Below are 21,473 nucleotides of genomic sequence, written 5' to 3' on the forward strand. Positions count from 1 at the left end.
GTTCCCCGTAGGGGCGAAGGAATTTGATGCGCAATGATTGTACTTTCGCTACCGCATTCTAGAGCGAGTAATGGACAAAAAAAAAGGCCGCCCAGATGCTGAAGCACACATCCAAACTAGTGGAACAGGGTCGGCAGACAGGGCAGTGGGGTTTTGTGCGGGCATCATGTGCGAACCAGCCGCGTATTGACGGTGCCTCATCTCATCATCATTACGGATGAAAAGGAGACGCGCGCGCACCCGCACGCGATAGAAAAGCGTTGGAGCTGAAGCGTGCCGAAAGTCGGTCTTCTGAAGTTGGCGTCTGTTGGTACGTCCCGAGGCCTAAGCGTGCACACACACACACACACACACACACACACACACACAGCTACACCTGCGCCGTTTTGGTGACTGGCGGTGGGGAAACAGGGCGAACGAAATATTGCTGCGCATCAGTGAAGCAAAGAAATGAGTGTTGGCCCTGCTGGGGAGCGGCTTCCATTGGGGCGAAGTTGCCGGCAGTGAGTAAATACATGCTCGCTCCATCGTTACGCCTTCTGCGCGCGCGAACACATCACACCCCTGCCGCTATGTCGCTTGGGTGAAAAAGTTATTTGGTGAACTGCTTTTGTGTGTATCTGTGTGTGTGTGTGTGCTTTTTTAGTTTGTTTTTCCTTCCTCCACTCTACTCCCTTTTCCGCTGCGCATTATTATTATCATCCGATGGGTTAAAGTGCAATCCTGCGAGCTGCCTAACGAGCTGAAAGGTGTGCGTTACTGTCACGATTGGATGAGTTGCGGGATACGTTAAGGTAGCGCCGCACGTGAACTATCATCAGGCTGGATGTTATTTGATGCATTTGGGGTCGGGGGCACGATGGAGGAGGTTGTTCGTTGCGCAGTACATCAAAGGCGGTAACAACTATCCCGGTGGTATGTTTCCTGTTCCTCGTAGCTGCAAGTAGTGAGATCGAAAAACCCTTACAACTGTTGGTCCCAACAAATCGTCATAATTGCTACACCACTCACGGTTGCAGAGGAAGAAGGGAGGGGGGGGGGGGGGGGTAATGTATCATCCAAGACCAACTTTAACCAGGCGAATGATGTTAACTAGCTCCAAGAAAACGAGGGTTGTTCATAGGCATCAATTGGTATACGCTTGATGGCCACAACTAGGAGAGTTTGTGAGTGACACTTCATCCTTGACAAGCTGGAACTTTGTAATTTCATAGAATGTATCACAAATTGCACACATCATTATAGATGTTTGTTGATCGGTGTGCAACATGTGGCAGAAGCATGATTTTACATGACAGTTTTCTTAAATTTCGGGAACTAAAACCGCATTTCATTACAATTTTCTGAGAAAAGTTTCAGATCCCGAAAACCAATTATTGTTAATGGGAAGTCTATTAGAAGAGCTGACGCTTAGATCGATTGGTATGTCTTTTTTTCTCATTCTGTCGACCTAATTGATTCTAGCAAAAATTATGCTTTTGACAATTCAACCGATTACGATGAAACAAGAATAGGTTGAGGAATACGACGTGGAATTTAAATTACAGAATAAATAAAATGACGAAAAAGTAAAAGAAATATTTCAAACAGATAAAATTTTGCCGCAACTTTCAATGCAGACCATTCGGTATCCTCAAACAAATTCAACAATATTATCTCCTAATTCTGCAGCTGAGCTGTCGAAGAATGATGAACAATGTACAAAGATACTTGAAATGAAATAATAAAAAAACAAGTACAAAATAACAAAAAGCCCTGCAACGCCAATAAAAAAGATACAATGGCATGCTGTTGTTCGTTGATTTCCAGTATCGTTAAACGATTTAACGCGTTGTAAAGAAGTTGCTTAAGTGAAACACAGCGTATGCGTTGGTGGGTTGTAACGGCATAATGCCACGTGAACGTGCTTGTTACCATGCTGCACACGAACGCGTGCTCTTCATTCGTCCCCACCATCACCACCACGCCGAACCTTACCGTACGCGCAACAGTAAAGCCCTCCCAATCCCAATCATGTATGCATCATCGAGCAAAAGGAGCTAAACTTATTACAAACTAAAAACCAACAACCACTAACCACCTTTCAACGCCGTACATAAGCGCATCAGGGGCAGCGGCACTTCGGGGAAGGTCTCACTCACGTCGAACGGGGCAAATCACCCCCCCCCAGACATCAGGCTTAGTAAAAAGGGTGCATTCCTGCTTCGTAAACGGTGCGTGAAGCGTACAAGCCGTCAAACATTCGTTTAAATTCAATCAAGCGAACAAACTTTTGACCCGCTCAAAGGATGTAACTTTTCCCATCCCATCCCTCTCCCTTGGTGCGATGCCATGCAAAGCGATAGTGTGGGCAGTACGAGGTGCCTGGAACGATAGGCAGCCCAGCAAGGCAAAGTGGGTGCCATGCACCGGCCCGACGGTACATTGTTACGTCCGCACGGCTAACAAGCTTTCAATCATCGAGTCATCCGCTTAGGTGATCCCGGCCGACCCGGGAAGACATTCGTCAGTTGCGTCTTCTGAGCTTGCGAGGTGCGGTTCGTTCGCCGTGATTAGGGGAGGACGCTTCTTAAGTTACCGGTTTGCCCTTCATTTCGCACACGCCGCGTCGACTCCCACGGGTTAGGGGACAGGCGTGGGCCCGGGACCGTTTTTCTTGCTGCGATTTGGCCATAAATTACGTCGGCGTCAAAACTTACCGAGAATTTCCACCGTGTGCACCTGGTCCTTGTTGACCTTGTCGCTGATCTGACAGACGTAGTCACCGGCGTCTTGCGGTTCCAGCTCGGAGATCTCCAGATTATACCCGTTGACAAGCCGTATCCGCTCGTCACGGGTAACCATCAGCTGCGAAGCGGTAAGCACATTCGAGCCTCGTCGCCACAGCAGTACGAGCGTTCCTGTAAGTAGAGCAAAACCGGAAAGAGATGGCGTTAAAAAGAGAGAGAGAGTGTGAGACGATAATTAATAAGATTTATGTCACAGCGCGGTTCTGCCGCCGCCAAGGCTGCTAGCTAGCGTGCGGTGTCGTGATGTGTGGCCCAGGGAAGAAACTCAACCCGTAGAGCAATTGATATTCCATCAGTGTACGCCGAGTGGCACTTGGACCCGACCGTACACCAGCGACGGGACGCGGCTTGAGACGTTTGTCGCAAGCAATGTCTCAGTGTCACCGTGTACGCACGAGCTGAAACGCATTTTTAATGACAGAAACCGCCGCGGAAAAAGCATTCCCCTGGAGGGATTGGTTGACGTCAAAGGAAGACAACGCTTCCCTGGGAGCATTACTGGCAACTCCGTGCGCTACCCGTGCGCATCCACACAACACATGATGGTTTCGGGAAACGGGCGAAAGAAAAAAACAAACATAATACGAACATTTAATTTTCCTTCCAATGGAAGCATCACTCACACCGCCCCCGGGAAGTGACAGGGAGTAAATCTCGATCCACCAGTTCCACGGAACATTTCGGAACCTCCTTCGGAATGGTACGGATGAGTTTTAGTATCGCAATTAGATTGGTGAGTGGTGCGTAAGACACATTATCCTGCCATTTTGACGCCACCGCAGGTATCTTCACCCAACGGACGATTTTGCGGCGGACGAGTGCGAGCAGCCGTTTTCGAGCGCTCGCGGAGCTGTTTAACGAATCGTTCCCTAATGACAAAAAGAGCTGGGTTTAGGTTAATGAGTTTTAGCATCAGTACGCCCGGCCGTAAATGAAGCGTACGTGGTGTGGAGCTGATGATGTGTAGAATGTGTGTCGAGAGGATACAAATGCAAACGTACGTTGGTACATTCGCACGTCACAGTGTTTACTGGAGACGTTCTTAAGAATTTGGCTATTGAAACATGTTATAAATAAACTACAGACGCTAGGGAGAAAAATAAGCATCCAAGTCGACTACAAAACCAGAACTATTCACCATGTTTACTAGCACATGTGTCAGTACTTTGCTATGCCTATTTTGCTAAAGTTTTGGCGTGAAGTTATTTGTAAGGCACCGCTTTATCAGTCATCGAACAAGATGAACACACGTGTCATGTAATCCTCTGTTCACTGAGAGTCCTGTAGGCATTAATACATGTTGTCATTAACTCATCAACCCCTAGCATAAAGTATTTACTTTATGTTGACTACGATTTTCTGCCTATTCACCATTACTTGGTAGGACATACATTTTTTATCAACAATTAATGGCAAAGCTCTTACAGAACATTGGAGTTTTATTTTTTCAATGCTGTCATGCTCAGGCTAAACCAAAAACTAAAACAAAACGAATATTCCTTTCGAACATTTGTGCCGATTACCGAAAGATCCAAACCACACTTTAACTACTCTCCTGTGATGTTCGCATACCATGCATATTTCAGCTAAATACGAGTGCCAAAGAAATGAGCAAATACAGGCCAAACAGAACAAACAAACATCAGCTCACCTAGGGAAATGGTTCGCGCCGTAACGTGCCACTCGTAAACAAGGATTAATATTTTTTACCAACAGATTATGGTCACCACTACCACCACCATCACGAAGTCTGGGTCTGGGGTTTACACCTTCACCGCCCACGGCTTTCCCCGTAGCTTAGTCGGTGCGAAAGAGCTCGGCAAGAAAGAGCACCGGACATGCACATCGTGGTTTGGAGAAAATGGTACGACTACAAAAAAAAGCACACTCACATTCATATGACCGCCACCCCAAAGATGAAGGATGTTGTAATTGCAGTGCCAAGTCAGTTCCAGCACCCACAGACCACAGACCGTTGGCGGTTCGAGTTGCTTTTCCGATTCTAATCTATGCAACGGGTACGGTGCCGCCACATTGCGCACCCTTCGGTTGTTCGAACTTTCAAGCATTTCGGAAAGGCGTCCGGAACGAACCATCCCGGGAACGGGAAATTACGGTCCAAGCCTTCGCCACATAGGAGAAGTGAAAGTGCATGAGGTGTCCTGGTGTGTGTGTGTGTGTGTGTGTCTGTGTGTGCATCGTTATGCTAGCAGATTGTCATTTGCGGTTTTGCGTATGACTCTGTGTGGCTTTCGAACTGTGTGCGCGGTGTGTGGAGGAAAGAAAGAAAGTTCCATTTGTCGAGGCTGTCGAAGTTGGTTGCCTTTTTTTTGCCTCCTAGCTTGTGTGCTGAAAGTTTCTCCCTCTTTGCCTTTGCCACAGCGCCACTTGCTACGAATTGGCGAGCTTATACAGTGCCCCTATCTCAATACACCCCCGAAATCCACCGTGTGCCTGCGATTCACCATATTTGCTCGGGTCAAAGCGCACTAATTCCTTCTTTATCCCTTAAAACATTGCTCCAGTGCCCCTGCCCCGCGTTGGCTGCGGTTGTAGGTGGTTGTCTTTGCCCTCCAAAAGAAAGGAGCGCACCGCTGCCGTTTCCGGGTACGCCGGGAAGGGAAGGTTTGGAAAAATGGAACTTTTCGGCCAAATTACTGGAAAATTATGATTCGACAGAAAATTGGAAAAGTTTGCACGTTTTTGTGTGGCAGGAAAATAAAGCGCACAAAATCGCACAGAAAAATGATGAGGAGGTGCCAACATGGTACGATCAGGAGAAAGGGAGAGAGACGGGCAGAGGGAAAGAGAGTATGTGCGAAAAAAAAGCTTCGAAAAGCTATCCACTGACTTGCCAATTCCGCACAAAAGGCAACTTTCTTTCTTGGGAACTTTTTGACTATCTCATCTTCCTGCCTTCTCGCACAATCCATTCGCTCGATCGGAACACCCTGGTTGCGGGAGGGGAGGAAGGGGGGGATTCTTCCAAACCGAACTATGACTCTCGAGGAATGGCTTCCTTTGTTGTCAATAGTCTTCCGGCTTTATTTTTTTATTTTAAATCTCATTTCTGGTAAAAAAAAACTCTCCGCCAAAAGCACACACACATAGAGATAAATAATAGAAACGCAAAAGGATGCTGTCGCTCTCAGTTGGTTTTGCATTGCGCCCTCCATGGTGCGGATTCGGTTTGTTTGATGTGCTTTTTCATTGTAATTTGTGAATTGCCACCTTAAGAATAGGGGGAAAAGGGGCAACCACGAGAACCAGATTGCACGTTCATAGTAGAAAGACGGAAGAAAACTGCCCGCACCCGCAAATGGTCCCACCAAAGTCCCAACTTTTGTAATGCGCAAAGCATTACGCTTCTCAAGCAGCTTGGGTAACATTTTTGACCACAGCAAAAATTCTTCACCGTAACGGGAAACTTTTTCAAAAAAAAAAAAAAAAAACTCGGCCACGATGGAGTTAAATGCCCAAACCACAGCCAAGCGGCCGGTGAGCGAGAAACGGTAAACCTAAACTAATCGGACCAGGCTTGGGTTGGCCTGGCATTGCGCTTTGCGTTCATCTGCCCGACCACGGCCAACAGGAAGGACGATCATAACAACAATACTTTTGCCACACGAAGCCGAAACAAGCAATAATTTAAGTGGTTCTGGTTGTTCCGCCAGTGCGATGTTGTTTTGATTGCAAAATTATGAACCAAAGCCAACAACTCCAAACACACACACTCATACAAACACAGGTATGCGCAGAAAAACACATTCCACCCAAACGTTTGCTACCAACAAAGGGGAGAGAGAGAGAAAGCAAGCATTGCAAGAATAACAATCGAAACAATTTAATTGCAAATGCCACACGTTTTCTCTGCGCTGGTTCTGCTTCCCCGCACAGAAGAACTTGTCCGGAAAGCGCCTGGGAATGGCAATGGTGGAAAAGAAAACTTTCACCAACGCGTTCCCTCCTCCGACCGAGCTCGGAGTTGATCCTAAGCCAGCCGAAAACCGTGCGCCATCCATTACAAAGGCATCCGGTTGGATCCGAGTGGGTTTCGGGGATAACCGTACACTTTCGGACCCGTTGCGCATTGCTGGACAGAGAGGATGGGAGAAAGGAAAAAGGGAAAGGTTGCGCTTACCGGACCAGCGTGTCCAGCAGCTGTGTGTCTTCTCAAGTGCCCATCATCATTTCCACTTTTATCTTTCCACCTTTTTACCAGCCACACATCCATACACACTTACATCCAAAGTATGCCCACAATTGATGTCGAGGTCGGGGCGAAAGTTTTAGTGCTGTCTTTGGTTTTTCTGGCGAGTTTGTTGGTTCAAACGGACTATCCTCTCTCTCTCTCTAGACTCTGTTATATGTGTGCTGTGGTACAGTTTTCAGGCTTTGCGCAAAACTTCACGCCCAGCGGTCACCGGTGTTGTTGTAGCACGTGTAACTCACCGGTCACCGCACAAAACAGACTTCCAACTTAGGCCTGGTGCAACAACACGGGAGAAGCCATTGAAAAGAAGAAAAAAAAAAATGAAAGAGGCCCACATCAAGATGTCTAGGAGATTTCAGGGACGGAAACTTGTCCATATGTTGGTGTGTTCATATGCCGTGCAGTCTGTTAAGGCATTACGAGCTCCAATCCATTGGGCACTTTCTTTGCACGATTCATTAAGAAGTTTGCCAGTTGCCCGTGGAACTGTCAGAGCCCGCGTGGGGACATTTCTTTTTTAGCCTACTAAATTGAATCAAATGTAGGCTGAGCGAAAAGAAGAAAAAGATTCCCACAACTCACACCAACGCGTGAGGCTCCAACAGCTTCCAGCATCTCCAATCGTACCGACCAATCGAAGGGCAATGAGAATCGGAATTTATCGGATAAAGCCTACAGGCCACCGAAGGACAGTAGTGCCTCTCGTAATTTCGGAAATTACTGACCGAATTATGCGCATTATGGGAGAGGACCTGGGCAAACCTGGGAGAACGCAACGGGGTGTTTGGTGGAGAAGCAGGCAGCACAGAGAGATATCTCTCGTAAATCTTTTACGGATATCAGCGCGCATCGATCCGGATCTGAAAGGGCAGAGCTTTTCATGGTCGATTGATGACCATATTTATGGCTGCTGCTGCTGCTGCTGCTGCTGCTACCTCTGTCGGTTCGACTGCGACAGCTTTCCACCCGCTGCGTGCCACAAGGTTCGATGCAGCTTCTCCGTTAATCTACTAACGCGCCCCAATCCGATGGTCATGGTCCGAGCGGCCGGTTTGATGCGACCGGGCTTCCCAGAATCTTAAGCCCGGCCAACAGTAGGCTCGAGTGTTCGGTTTAACTGCTGTGATCGAACTATTTGTGGCATCGATTACGCCATCATACCACCTGGACCGACACGTTTGACGGCGCGTGGATGAGTGTGTGTGTGTGTTGTGGCCTCTACTGGTGAAGCTAAAGTAGAACTTATGATCGGAATATCGAACCACCCGCACAATAGCACGAAACCGGTTGGGGAAGGGATTAATTTAATACCATCTCCTTTGGCCGTAACAGTGGGACACTACCCGTCGGTGCAAACGAGACTCCGTGCTCTGGTGCCGTCGGGGTTGCGTCAGTGTGTGTGTGTGGGGCGAAGACGAAGAGATTCAAGATTCCACTAATCCTCATGAGCCTTAAGACGTAACCGCTTGACTGGTAGGAAGCTTCGTTGAATACGGTTACGTGTACATATCACACGATGGAATAGTTTTACCTTTCCCTTGTCGAATGAACATCCATGAATGAAAGGCTTACACCTAGCTGCGGCCTGCTTTGAACAGCAGAAGAACAATACAGCGTCGGTACGTTCCCGTGTCGTGTTAACATATTGTTGCTTCAAATTTTGCTCTCCGTTTGCCGCACAATGCCATCTAATCTTCGTGCACCGGTGTTGCTGAATGGGGCGCGCGAATCTTGAGCAGTGCTGCAAATGCACACAATAGCATACCACAACTTGGTGCAGGTTGTACCAACCACAAGTGTACATGCGCACGGTACAGAATACAACGAAATGAAACATGTAAATCGTGCCCCAAGCTCGACAAACAAGTGTACGAAATATTATTTAACTGAAACTGCAGAGCATGAACTGCGCTACGAGCCTACAAGGTAGGTAAAGGTGTATGAAAGGAAAGATTGAATGGTCGACGAGTAAAACAATCACGTTTGCAGGAAGTACAGCATTCAATACTAACCGTAATTTACAGCAATACAACAAATTTAACGCAATATAATATCTACAACCTGATATAAATAGCGATATCGCTTAGGTCTCGTGGGAAAAATTATCCCACAACATTATCATACCCGTACCCCAGAGATCACGAACGCTCAGGACATTGTAAATCAAAGAAAACGCCCCATCTTTCCTCGAAGTGAAAGTGCTTTTAGACTAAAAAAGCACACACACATAGGCAAGCCGTTTTGCATGATATTGTAATCTGTTGTCCTGTTGTCCAATCTGTTACCCTTTCAATCGGTTCCTTAAAGAGAGGTCAAATATGGAAACGCCCGCTGGTCCCTCTTATCACAGGCATGTATCACTGTGTGTCCTACATTTGAAATAAAGTCCCTTCAGCTGTGTCCGGTAAAATAATCCGATTTTTCTTTTTCTTTCTTGTACACGGTAACCAAGCCCGGAGTCGCCCCGGCAGATTTGTATCCATTGGAAACCTATTGGCCAATCCGATTGGTTACGTATGGGGTGCGTGGCGGCAGTTGCACCAGCCTGAACCCCTGTCCTAGCAGTTAAAAAGAGCTTAAAAGGCAATTGAGATATCAAAGGGGTAAGCGCGCAGGCAGGCGCACCTTGCAAACGAACCAGAGTGGCTTCACTTCCCGAACCGTTCACTTCCTTTCCCACCATTTGGTTGCAAGTGTCTCCGAGAAGTCTTCGGTGGGAGCAGAAAGTGGCCTGAGGGTAACTATGGCAGTAGAAACCCCACGGGAGCGTCAAAGGAACGGTGTTTGCATGCTTGAGTGCAGTAAATCTCTGCGTCCGTTTCGTAAGTTGCTATCGTAATTGACTACGATTTCTTGCTACGCCCTGGGCAGGGAGAGAGATGGTGCTGCAAGACGATAAATGTAACCTGTTTCACTCAAGGCGTTTAGGGAACGATACTACAAAAAAAATTAGACGGAACACAACCATGACAGTAAGACACCAACACAGCACTGGACAGAATGAAACAGGATTCGTTATATTTCCATAGCAAGTTGCATCCTTTTACAAGGTTTTAATTCCATCGCGAGCACGTTTAAAGCAACGCGAAAAGGATATGTCATAACGACAGCGATGATGGCTGTTCGACGCTTCAGAAGATAATGTCGTTTTTTCCCTAAAATTCCTATGAAATGGAATTTACTTATTTTACTCTATTATTAAGTTAAAAAATAATAATAATATACCCGCTTGTTTAAGCTATGCAATACACGTTAAACATAAAATATCTCCAATTTTTTCATCCAAACATCTTTAAGGGTCACGGAAAAGAACATTGGCAAATACTGTCGAGAACAATGTCAACCTTCCTTTTTTTAAACCCCTTTTCATTAAAAATGTACATCAAACAAGCTAACGCCGCTCGGCAGCCCCAGCTCCGCGCGGCAGCAGCAGTCTGTTTCCGCGATAGGTACTTTCTGTTATAAATATATGTATGCATTTTTTCCTCTAAATTAAATCACGCTTTCTTCCGCCATGACAGGGAAAGCGCGTAATAGTTTTAAAACAAACTTTGTCCATCCCACCACCACAGGGTTGAGAGTTTGCTTTCGCTGTGCCGGCTCTACGTTCCATGCATCTCGCCCAGGAACGTTACGTGACGGGAAGCTTTGCTTAAGGGGACAGCAGCTTACGCAAAAACAAGAGCAAGAATAGACATGATTGCACAAAAAAAAAAAAAAAAGGGTACGGGAATAGTTGCTCAATATCAGGAAGTTGAACGAGCGCTCAAAAAGCATACAGTCTTTCTATCACACAGAAGAGGTAAAAAAAAGAAAAGGAAAACTAATTTCACGCTTGATGAACACGGAAACATGTGTCTCGCCGCGACATGGTATTGCTTCATTGTGCTTCCCTGCCGGCTGAAGCGGAAATACTTTGGCTTGTAACATTTAAAAAAAAAGCCCAGAACATGGTAGCCGCGGATGGAAGTGGTTGAATTTTCTTGCCCAGTTCTCGTGCAATCTCTTTCCGAGCTTCTTGCATCGTGAAGGAAAACCATCTGAAAATGAAGCAAGTCGCGCACAACTATCTCTACATTTTTTTTTAGCCGCTGTCTTTGTAGGACACTGGGCACGCTACGCGGATAACGCTCTCTGCCAACCGTGGGCTCTCTTTCGGGCCATATCAGGTGTCAACCGAAACTGCCGGCACTGTTCCGACCGTCGTACTTAAGCCCATCTGTGTCCATATATCCGCCGGGCTAGTACCGTGTTTCCATCCCACCTGGGTTTGTCCTCGACGCCCAAGTTTGTAGAGAAACTTTTCTACTTTCTCACCGCAACGAACGACACCAAACGCTCGACCAAACCTTTGCCCGTTCGCTTGAATGCGCAGGAAACGCAACACACGGGTTGCAACATTTGTTCAACAATTCCTTTGCTACTGTCCGGTCTGGTCTGGCGCCTATCTCGGCCAAGGGAAAAGGTCGCTGGTAGAATCCGTAATTACCGGAGAGCAACGCCGCGTGTAGTGTGTACTATATTTTGTTGTTGTTGTTGTCGATGTGTGTATGTGCAACCAGGCCGTGCGCACCGTTTAAATCCAGCCTAATGAGTTTTTATGTTTTATTTTCTTGCGCGTTGCTTCGCTCTCTGCAAATCGTTCGCCATGGAGATGAAAGGAGGTGTTAAAGAGGAGCGTTTGTGCAGGTTGCACAGTTGCAGCAATGTGTGTGTGTGTGTGTGTGTGTGTGTGTGTGTGTGTGTGTGTGTGTGTGTGTGTGTGTGTGTGTGTGTGTGTGTGTGTGTGTATGTGCGTGTGGGGACATCATTTTCAAATCAAGCCTAAATGCCTCAACTCTGTTGCCCTTTTGAAGGGAATGCGTTTTTAATTGAATTTGGGCAGCAAACACAATAGGACACTTTTTTTCTTGCAAATTTCCAACTGGAACTATGGAAACACACGAGTTATAAGGTCAGCAGAAAGAAAATTGTAATTAAAAGTGTAGAGAAATTTGAAGAGCTGACTAACTTCGATGGATTCGGGAAACATTAATATATATTTAAATAAAGTATGAATTGGAATTTTGCAAGAAAGAAATAATAGCATTTAATTTTTGCGCAGTTGTAAATTTAAAGTAGTTTTAAAAACAATGTTAACAAATTAAATATTCATGCAAATAAATTGAGTCCAGTATCATAAAAAAAAGGTTTTTTTTAACTAAATCCCCAAAAAATACTCGGAAAAACTTTATTGAAAGGGAAATCAGTACACGATTTGCAAATTAAACGATCAGAAGAAGCCATAATCTTCCCCCTTTATTCGCTTCGTGTTAGGTTTAACGTACATCAAGCATTTAATTCCCAGTTTGATTGCTCCAGCACAAAACCGGCAGGATTTTAAAGTGTTGGTAGGTGAAGTGTTTCTTTGTTGTCGGTGTATTTACCCTTACCCCGTCCGGTGTTCAATCTGACCGTACCGGCAAACGAAACGAAGCCAGCGAGAGCCTCCGATCCATCCTGCACCCAGCAGACAGGTAGAACGAACATTCTTCCGTTTCATTAAAAATAGCTTTGGATAAACGTCTCTTTAAGCTGCTTAGCGGTGGCAGGTCGACGGGCGTAAGTAAACTTTTTCCACCATACACTAGTACACACACGCACACACTCAGCCACACTGTGCCATCTCTGGCGTGACCACCGAACCCCCTCCCAACACGCCCAGCAGAAGCAACACCTTTCTTACGCTGCTCCTGATCCTTGTCTTAACACTAAGTTGAACAACAAGCTTGCCTAACCCGCCGCCCGGTTGGATTGAACTGAGCTGGACGTGCCGGCTAGAAGGGAGCGCCAGAACGCTGCGGAAAGGATGAGTAAGAGAGAAAGAATGAGTAAAAAAAAAACTTTTCCTTCCAACTTTTGTGTCCTACAGCAGTATTTTCCACCAGAAGGTGTTGTTTTCCTTCTTACGTTCGCTCGCTTCGCATCCGTCCCGCGTATCCCTTTGGCGCGATTGACTCGGCACAAAACTTTCCGATGCTACGGCTCCCACCCCTTCCCCTCCTCGATGCTTATTGGTAACTCTCAGTCCCAGTCCCATGGAAGCTTTTCCTGCTCTTCCTCACCATTGCTTTTTAGCTGGCAGCGGGAAGGGCGCGCGCGACCAGTTAATAAGGTGCGAGCAAAACTTTCCGCCCCAGATTATTGATCGGAAGTCGCAGCGGCGGCGGTGCGGTCCAGTGGCGGTCGGGACGAATTAAGTGCCGCTCGAGGGGCGATTGAAGCCAGCACCAAAGACGGTGGGGGAGGGACCGATTTTGACCGGCGGTTTATTTCGGGCATTATTTATGAGGTGCGACTTTCGGTGCTGATGAGTTGAGCGGAGCGGAATTTGGAGCAGAGCGGCTGGTGTGGTTTCCATTTTGCACTTTGCTTTGCTACGCAGAATTATCCTGCTTCAATCTGGGCTGGTGGTAGCCACAAAAAAAGGAGGCAGGAGGAGTTTGTACCAAACCATGACCGCTCACTCCAGACCGCCAGGAGGGCTAATGCGAAATTCTGCCAACAATTACTTACTCCGGGGGGAGAAAGTGAACGATTCTTTTGGTAGTAACCAATCGTCTAAAAATTGCAAACAGTTCTCTTTTCCGGATGTTGACTCTTTTTCCGGTGCTCAGAGCCCCACCCCAGGAGAGGCGGATGCAAACAGTCAAAGGAACGATTTCCTTTAAATGCTTTCGCGTTGATTGGAAATCGGAATTCATTACGTGCGGCACCGTTTCCCTGTTGACGGTGCCATTCGATAATTAATGCACTTCAGCGGCGTCAGTATCTATGCGCTAAAATATTCAAGGAAAACTCTACTGCAGCTGAAAGGGTGATGGTGGCGGAAATTAATTACTTTACTCCTGTACCGCTCAATCAGGTCCCTGGCGCCGACATCGAACCCTCGGCAACCATTGCACATTAAGACTGCGCACTTCATAAACTGACATCACTGACGACATCAACATTGCTCGCGCACAAAAGGGGGACACCAAGAAAAACTACATCACCCAGTACGAATCGTATCCCGTTCGCATCTAACCCGTTTGGCAGCAGCTCGGTAACAATTACACTTCCCTGTAACTGGTAGCCAGTAATTCCCGCTCAAAATTGCAATCTCGTGTGACAAGACAACGACACCTGCCCCTTAGCGACGGTACAATTAAGCTTCCCATCTGCGCACCTGGTGTTCCGATGCCTTTTTTTGTTGTTGCTACCTACCTACCTTACCTAACCTGTTCCACATTTGTTTGTTCCGCCGGTGCAATTACTTGCAGGTGTAAAGTTGATCACCCCATCCCATCCCTACCGAACACGGAGGGTGTATGTGTGTGTGCGCCACCAGCGAAAATGGATCTCGCTCCGGGCGTAAAAGCGTTCCAATCAAACCACCAGGCGGTAATGCAGCGAAACGGAATGCGAGTCCTCGAGCGGACACATCCCCTCTTTCCGGGTTTTGGCATGGATGGGAGTGATGCGCGCGCCCGACGACGTGTGTTGGCGGCAAGGACAGAGAGAGAGAGAGCAAGAGTACGAGCGAAACTGTAATTATTTCGTGATTAAACTGTCATTAATTTCCACCAAGGTGTTCCTCCTTTCTGCAGTCGTGTGCTGAGCGAGCATCCAACCAGGTGCTCCAGGTGTGCAGTTTGAGAAACCATTAGCGGAAGTTGTTCGCCTGTACACCTACAGCAGTACGGCTGAGGCTGAAAGAATCCCGAAACAAAATACACACCACACAAAATGACACAAAACACTTTCCGACAAAGGAGAGGATGCACGTCGAGCTTTTTTATTGTCCATTCAAGGCAGTCATTCTCGTCAAACAAACGCCGTATATGCTGCCATGATACGCTGGTTAGGTGGGCAGTTAGGTTACGATCACGTTCATCCTTCTTTTTGTCAACCCGGACATGCTTCACCAGCTGTCAAGCAGTGTCGAGAACTGGGAATTGATGGTTAGTTTGGGTTTAACTGTCATTCCGTTGACTGCACGGGAAGGTTTGAACGGTTTGAACTGAGCGAGTATAAAGCGGGAGGACAGTGGAGCTATTGCTAGGCTATTGAAAACTATGCTCTGGACGACTGTGTCAATCCTGAGCCGGACAGCTTAACGAAATCCGGACAAAGGTATTATGTATTTTTACGCCATTTAACTCGAAACTGTCGAGGTATGTTGATGTCTTAAAATCTTTCCAGGTAGTGATTTTAAACGTGAAGCCTGTTTGGCAACGATTTTGGCAAAGTTTTACTTGGAAATGGAATAAATTTGTCACCTGTTTTGTTGCGGCTTGGATTGTTCTTCCAAATTCCAGACCGCAAAAAAGGCAACCGTCATTCCGTTGACGTGTTTTAAAACAACTACGTCACGCATCCAACCATTCCCTGTGTGAGCGCTGCCAGCCAATACATCATCCTTTTTCGCAGAACCTGCCCAAGCAAAAAACCACAATGTCATCGAAATACCCAAAATATCAATCACACTGCCCAGAGCCAGTCCTGTCACTAGACACATTGGCCGGGATGAACGATTTCTTCCGAAGCCAAAGATTGACAGACTGGGCGCTTCTGCAGTTCTGCCGTCTCGCCCGCAAGGGCATAATCCTACCCGCAGTAGCGCACTGCGCAAGATAGAAGTAGATCCAGGGAGTTTGTTTTTGTTGTTTGTTTGCGTACCAGATATTCTCACTTCTTTTGACGAATCTTTTTCTACGAAATCGGACCACACTGCTGCTACTAGTGGGCTGTTGGCAAAGCCGGTGTACGACCACACAGAAGCAGACGATACGAAGATGCATCGAACCGTGATAAATTAACAACTGTGCCCAAGCTGTCTGTCAGATCGATCACGGGCCTGATCCGGATGCAATGAAGTGAATCTACTGTCCGTAGTGCTATCGTACAGCATATCTGCGGAATCTGCTCTAATATGACAGTTTAAGGATATTCCCTGAAGGGAAAAGGCAGCCTTCATTTGAATTGGTGGTTGGTGTTGTGCACAAACCAAAAGAAATCCGAAAAGCAAAAGCACCAAAAACAGTCGACTACAACACAAAGTTGGCGCAACCAAATTGTCTTCCGTGGGTAATTTATAACAGGTGACGGTGGACATAAAAACTTCGTAGCAAACGGTGTGTTGCTGCTGCTGCTGCTGTGCGTCCGGCGGCTTTTTTCACGCTCTGCCAAGCGTACACGTCCCAGCAACAAGCGTTAGCGGTGAGTGGAAATAGATGTAAATAATAAATTAAGCGAAATATATTTTAAATGCACGCAATTCCGTGCGATGTCGTGCTTTCATCGCAGCTGGGGACATTGTTCTGTGTGTTTGGGGTGACTTTGTGTACGTGTGTATGGGTTTGAGTAGCATCTAAACCAGGGTGGAGAGCATTTCACAATTGTTGTTTTGCGTTCACTAAAGACGGCGGCTGACTGTGAGCCCTGAGAGCAAATGTATCCACCACGCGCAGGAAACACTCGTCATCGGTGAGGAGTGAAGTAGAGGGAGAAGGTGGCCTGGGATGGTCCCCTGCTGTAATGGGGACCCACCCACCGTGGCAGATTATCAGCCCACTTCGTGCACTCCGGGAGGATTTCCTTATTTGTGGTCTCGGCGGCACTTGGCCCAAACCCCCTCTCTCTCTCTCGCTTCCCTCGCTTAACAATTCCATTCGTTTGCTGATCCCATGAGGCCCGGTATGTATTTGTTCTACGCACAAACACATACGCACAAACGCCGATTTAAGACTTTCTCTGGTGGGGGGGTCCTTTGGGCGGAAATAGAACTAGAGTGCGTGACAGGAATATCGTTCAACGATCCCGGTGGTGTGTCCTTTATTTGGATTATGATTTGGATTTTGGTTCGTATTTTTTGTAGCTATGCCTACGTTTCCAGCTTTCTCAATCTCTCTCCCTTCCTCTCTCTCTCTCACTTTATTGCTATTTATTTGCCCTGCTCTAATACCCCATCATTCCCTGCAGTTGCGTTGACGTCGGGTTTAGTTTCCATGTCATTTCCTAATGATAAAAGAAATGACCAGTGACGTTTTCCTGTGTTTCGTACAGGGAAAATCCCACTCCACCAGGGAAAATCGTGGGGCGCCATGCTAATGGGGGGAAGGAAACCGAAGGCAGGGCAAATGTGTGCCACGTGGACAATAAAATCGGCCACCGTATCGTGTTATCGCAAATCTGACAGGCAAAAGTTGGCCACAAACAGCCACCTTTCTTCACGGCGATACCGACCGGGTCCGTCGTTTCTTTGTTTGCGTGTCCACGTGCCGGAGCCCGCGTGTATGTGTGTCTAACCGTGGCTACCTCGACAATGACATCAAACGAACGATCATTCTGCCACCGTGTTTGTGCTGTTTGTGCTAAGCCCAGGCTAAGTCAAAGCCTCCCGGGGCATATGGTTTTCCTTTTTAGACACAGCCGCCGCTCCCCGACGATGAAACATTCATTTGACATTCGACGCTTCCGGAAAGGTGGACGCCTGCTACCCCTCCCCCTCTTGACTAGCCGGCACCGCGCACGGACGGGAGGGGAACACCAACGGGAGGCCCAACTTTACAATTTCGGTTCATAAATCATCAAAAAACATTTCCGTCTTGTGCTAAACGACTTTTTCGCGGGCTTGCTGGAATTCGAGCGAGAACAATGGAGGAAGGAAAAGGGAAGGCTGAGAAGCAGGCAAGCAGCCGGCAAACCGAATGACAAAAGACGACAAAGAGGCGCAAAGGTGAACGTGGTGGCGCTTTTGCGGTAAGGTATGTGCGCCCGGTCCGCCCATCTAATATGCTGGCGCGAAATCGACCATCCAGTGGATACGGCGAATCACGAACCGCAAACACAGGGCCATTACGCGCGCCATGCTGATGGGGCCGATGATTGGGAGAAGAGGAAGGGCACGAACCTCCCAACGAAAAAAAAGAAGAAGAAAAAACTACCATCGTTTATCATCATTATTTATATATTAAGTTCGCGAGATTCCTGCGTGCTGCCTTTGCCTTTTTTTTGTTGAACGAAAATGCCTTCGCAGCGGACGATATGTGGCAGGCTGGACGACGCCGACAGTCGGATGGAAGGACAATGCTGAGTGAGGATAAGCGCAACCGACCGTTGCGGAATGTGGTTCGCGAGTATGTGCGAGTGGATGAAGGTGGGAAGAGATGAAGCTTTCTGTCCTTCTTTGCAGTAGGTATTTATTAAACAAATATGTTGCACCGTTGTCGTGCAGGCTATTTTTAACTTATCCAACGTAACTAGTCGGCTCGGACTGGGACCATCGAAAGTTTCCGGCTCAACTGATACTGAGAAATGATATTTACTGTTAGGAAACAAGCATGATTTATGGTTTTTGGAAATGCTAATGTGGCGCAAGAACAATCTGAAAACCATCTATAATAACAAATAGACAAAGTGTGTGTATTGCTTGCTGGTAAAGACACAGTGTTCATTTGAATGAAATAATCTGTCAAAAACATCGCGCCAGCAAACGGATAAAGTTATTCAAGGTAGTTCAAGCTAACTATTCAAGTTTATAAAGGTACCGTAGTCGAACGACAAGTGAAATGGATTGGTGAAATCATTTGAATAAACTATTGCTTATATTGAGGATAGTGAATTAACGATACTTAACGTACATTTATTTAGTATTTTCATTTTTATAGAATTTTACACTTATCAAACAGAGTATTTTGGATCGTAAGGATCTTCCCTTAATTCGTCATCATTTTCAGTCTCTATAGGACCTAACGGTCAACATTATTCTGATAGTTTGTATGTAAAATCAAAACATCTAACAAGGTCTCAGGTCTCAAGATTAAGGTTGGGAGTAGATTCATACCCAAGATATCGCTTTGTATGCGTTGGATTATATTGACCATTCGAAGTGCTGATAAGTGAACATTACATCAATTGGAAATTCGCATCCGCATGAGTGTAGGAAGGATGATGGGGCTAGTAATGGGGTTTTGGGATATAAAGGTATGTACAAATGATGAAAGAGCTGCCACAAACCACAATACTTACGACCTGTCTGCTCTAAGATGCATCAAACTTTTGTTAGATTGGTAATTGAAATTCCGAAAAGAAATTCTTCTTTTTTCCATTCAGAATAAAAGGTCCACATACAAATTCTTCATTTTCATAATTCCACAAAACAGCTGTTTTTGGTGTAGGCATGCCTAATCCATTGACTTGACTAACTGTGTTTTGACAGGTTTATCCCAGTACATGATGAGATAATGAAAATTGTCTCGTGGTTTTTGGCTCGTCTCACGATTTATTCATTGTATTCCATATATTTTTGGTACGTTTCCACAATATATGGGTATCGTCCCATTGGAAATCAATACAATTCAACAAAAAAATCTGGGAAACGCCCAACAAATAGTGGGAACACACCAAAAACCACTTGCAAAGCCCTGTAACAACACACTAAAGTTGTTTATGTAACAAAGTAAATTGAGCACAAAAAGTACGATACTATGGGCACATTTACGTTTATGGAGAATTGTTTTCTTTTGATGTTTTTTTGTAAGATGAATTAGAGATCATATTACAAATAGTCTGCCTATTGTTCATTGTATGCATAAAACTAACCAATATGCCTTTTTTGTACCCTCATCATTCAAGCTATCTGGTGTGGATTCATTTCTCAAAAAAATATAACAATACCGAGCTACGTGAACTGCTTTTGCCCGGAAATCCAAAGGCAGTCTATCGATCCACCATAACACGGTTGCTCCAATAATGACAAGGTGCCCGTTTTGTGCACTATAAGCACCGAATGTGCCGAGAACAATGGTAGAACCCTGTACGTTCATAGGTCTTTTACCTTCGCTAAAAAAAACCACTAACGCATCCTGAAACACACTACAACAGGTAAAATGGTTCTTTTCTCCTCACCACCAAGATTTCAACGCTTTGGAGTGCAATTTTCCATTCCGTGCGTATTTGCCGTCACTGGATGGGCATAAAACCGTCCCCACTCGCACACAGCGATGCATTAAGAGGAGTAAAAACGGGCACCATTTTCTTTCACTGTCAAACGTGGCTGCTGACGGTACAATTTTTTTTCTCACTATTTTCCTCGATTGTCAGCAATCTGTGGACCACCATGAACCATTTGCTGGATGGGTAGACGGAGTACATGGTGGTGGAGCAAACCGTCGTTGGGATCGGTTTCGGTGAGCAAACTGGCCGATTCATAGCCTCGTTGCAGGTGGTGGACAAGCGGAAGTAAATGATCTTTCTCTTCTATTTTTTTTTTTTTGCTTCTCTGCGTATGTGTAAGCGAGCCGACATCTCGATGTCACACGGATGCGTTTAAGCTTGCGGCCGGTATTTAACGATGGCTGTCCGGTGGGGGGTAACAAAACGGACGGCCCTTTGCTTGCTCGCGTTACGTGATGGGCATAGAAAATGATGGCTGAATCGCTCACCGAGCGATTAAGTAAATGTATAGTCGCACGCGTGCACAGGGCAAAGGACCCGCACGAAAGTGTTGATGCAGCAGTGTTTGTTCAGGCGGGAAAATCGGAACACGGTTACCGGTTGGACGGTTCTCGTTTGACCCTACCCGTGCCAGGTAGTACGGGAAAAAACCGATTTTCCCACTTCGAATGAGTGCACACAGACACAAAAGTAGGATCATTGAAACTGAACAAAATAACGCACAAAAAAGCAAAAATGTTCTATTAGAACGTTTTTTTTTTCGCTGCATTAATAAAACATAAAAACATCGATTCGCTTTGAACAGATTAGCGAACATTTGTAGTGAAACGGGAAAATGTCCCTCCCCATCCACATCCCGAAACAAACCGCCACTATAATAGACACAGAACGGGCTATTCATTGAGGTGAACCCCGTGGTGTGGTGCATAACATAAATCTGCAAAGGAAAACTCTTCCGGCCCGATCGTAAAACAATGTTACCGGCACCGGAAAAAATGGCGGTTTGAAAGTTAAATCAAAATGAAACATTTTCTGCAGCAAAATCATTTTCGAACAAATGTTTCATCTTTTTCACTTCTTGCAGCCCTTCTCCGCAACTCCCTTTCTGAGCTCAGAAGCGCATCAGTGTTGCTCACGTGCAAAGCGTATAGATATGTTCGCATGATACGCTGCGCACCGATAAAATACACACACACACTGGGCCGAGAGTAAATGCAACTAAACGGGCCAGAAAACCCAACCCGAATGCACACTAATGAAATTTGCTAAACGACGCTCCCGACGTATTGTTTTCAGTTTGAAAATCTGTACCATTTTCAGTTACGGATTGTTTCTCTCTCTCTATTTCTACCTCTTTCATTCCCATTCGGTTAAAACTTCACCGTAAACCGCGGGAGTGCCGAACCGCAATGAAAGCAGCAGAAAGAAACGAGCAACATTAAAACAAAATTCTAACAAAAAAAAAATCATACAACCTACTCTACACCACAAAA

At 46.2% G+C, this 21,473-nt stretch overlaps 1 protein-coding gene across 2 annotated transcripts in view; it reads right to left on the minus strand.

Annotated features, from left to right (window-relative positions):
- Positions 1–21,473, minus strand: part of LOC120948327 (hemicentin-1) — a 232,642-nt gene that overhangs the window by 49,332 nt on the left and 161,837 nt on the right. For both annotated transcript variants that reach the window (XM_049607978.1, XM_040364540.2), the window contains exon 4: positions 2,700–2,900. In XM_049607978.1, coding sequence (XP_049463935.1) covers positions 2,700–2,900 — 201 coding nt within the window. The remainder of the gene's footprint in view (positions 1–2,699; positions 2,901–21,473) is intronic.

The sequence above is a fragment of the Anopheles coluzzii genome, chromosome 2 (assembly GCF_943734685.1).
Source record: "Anopheles coluzzii chromosome 2, AcolN3, whole genome shotgun sequence".
NCBI classification, from domain to species: Eukaryota; Metazoa; Arthropoda; class Insecta; order Diptera; family Culicidae; genus Anopheles; species Anopheles coluzzii.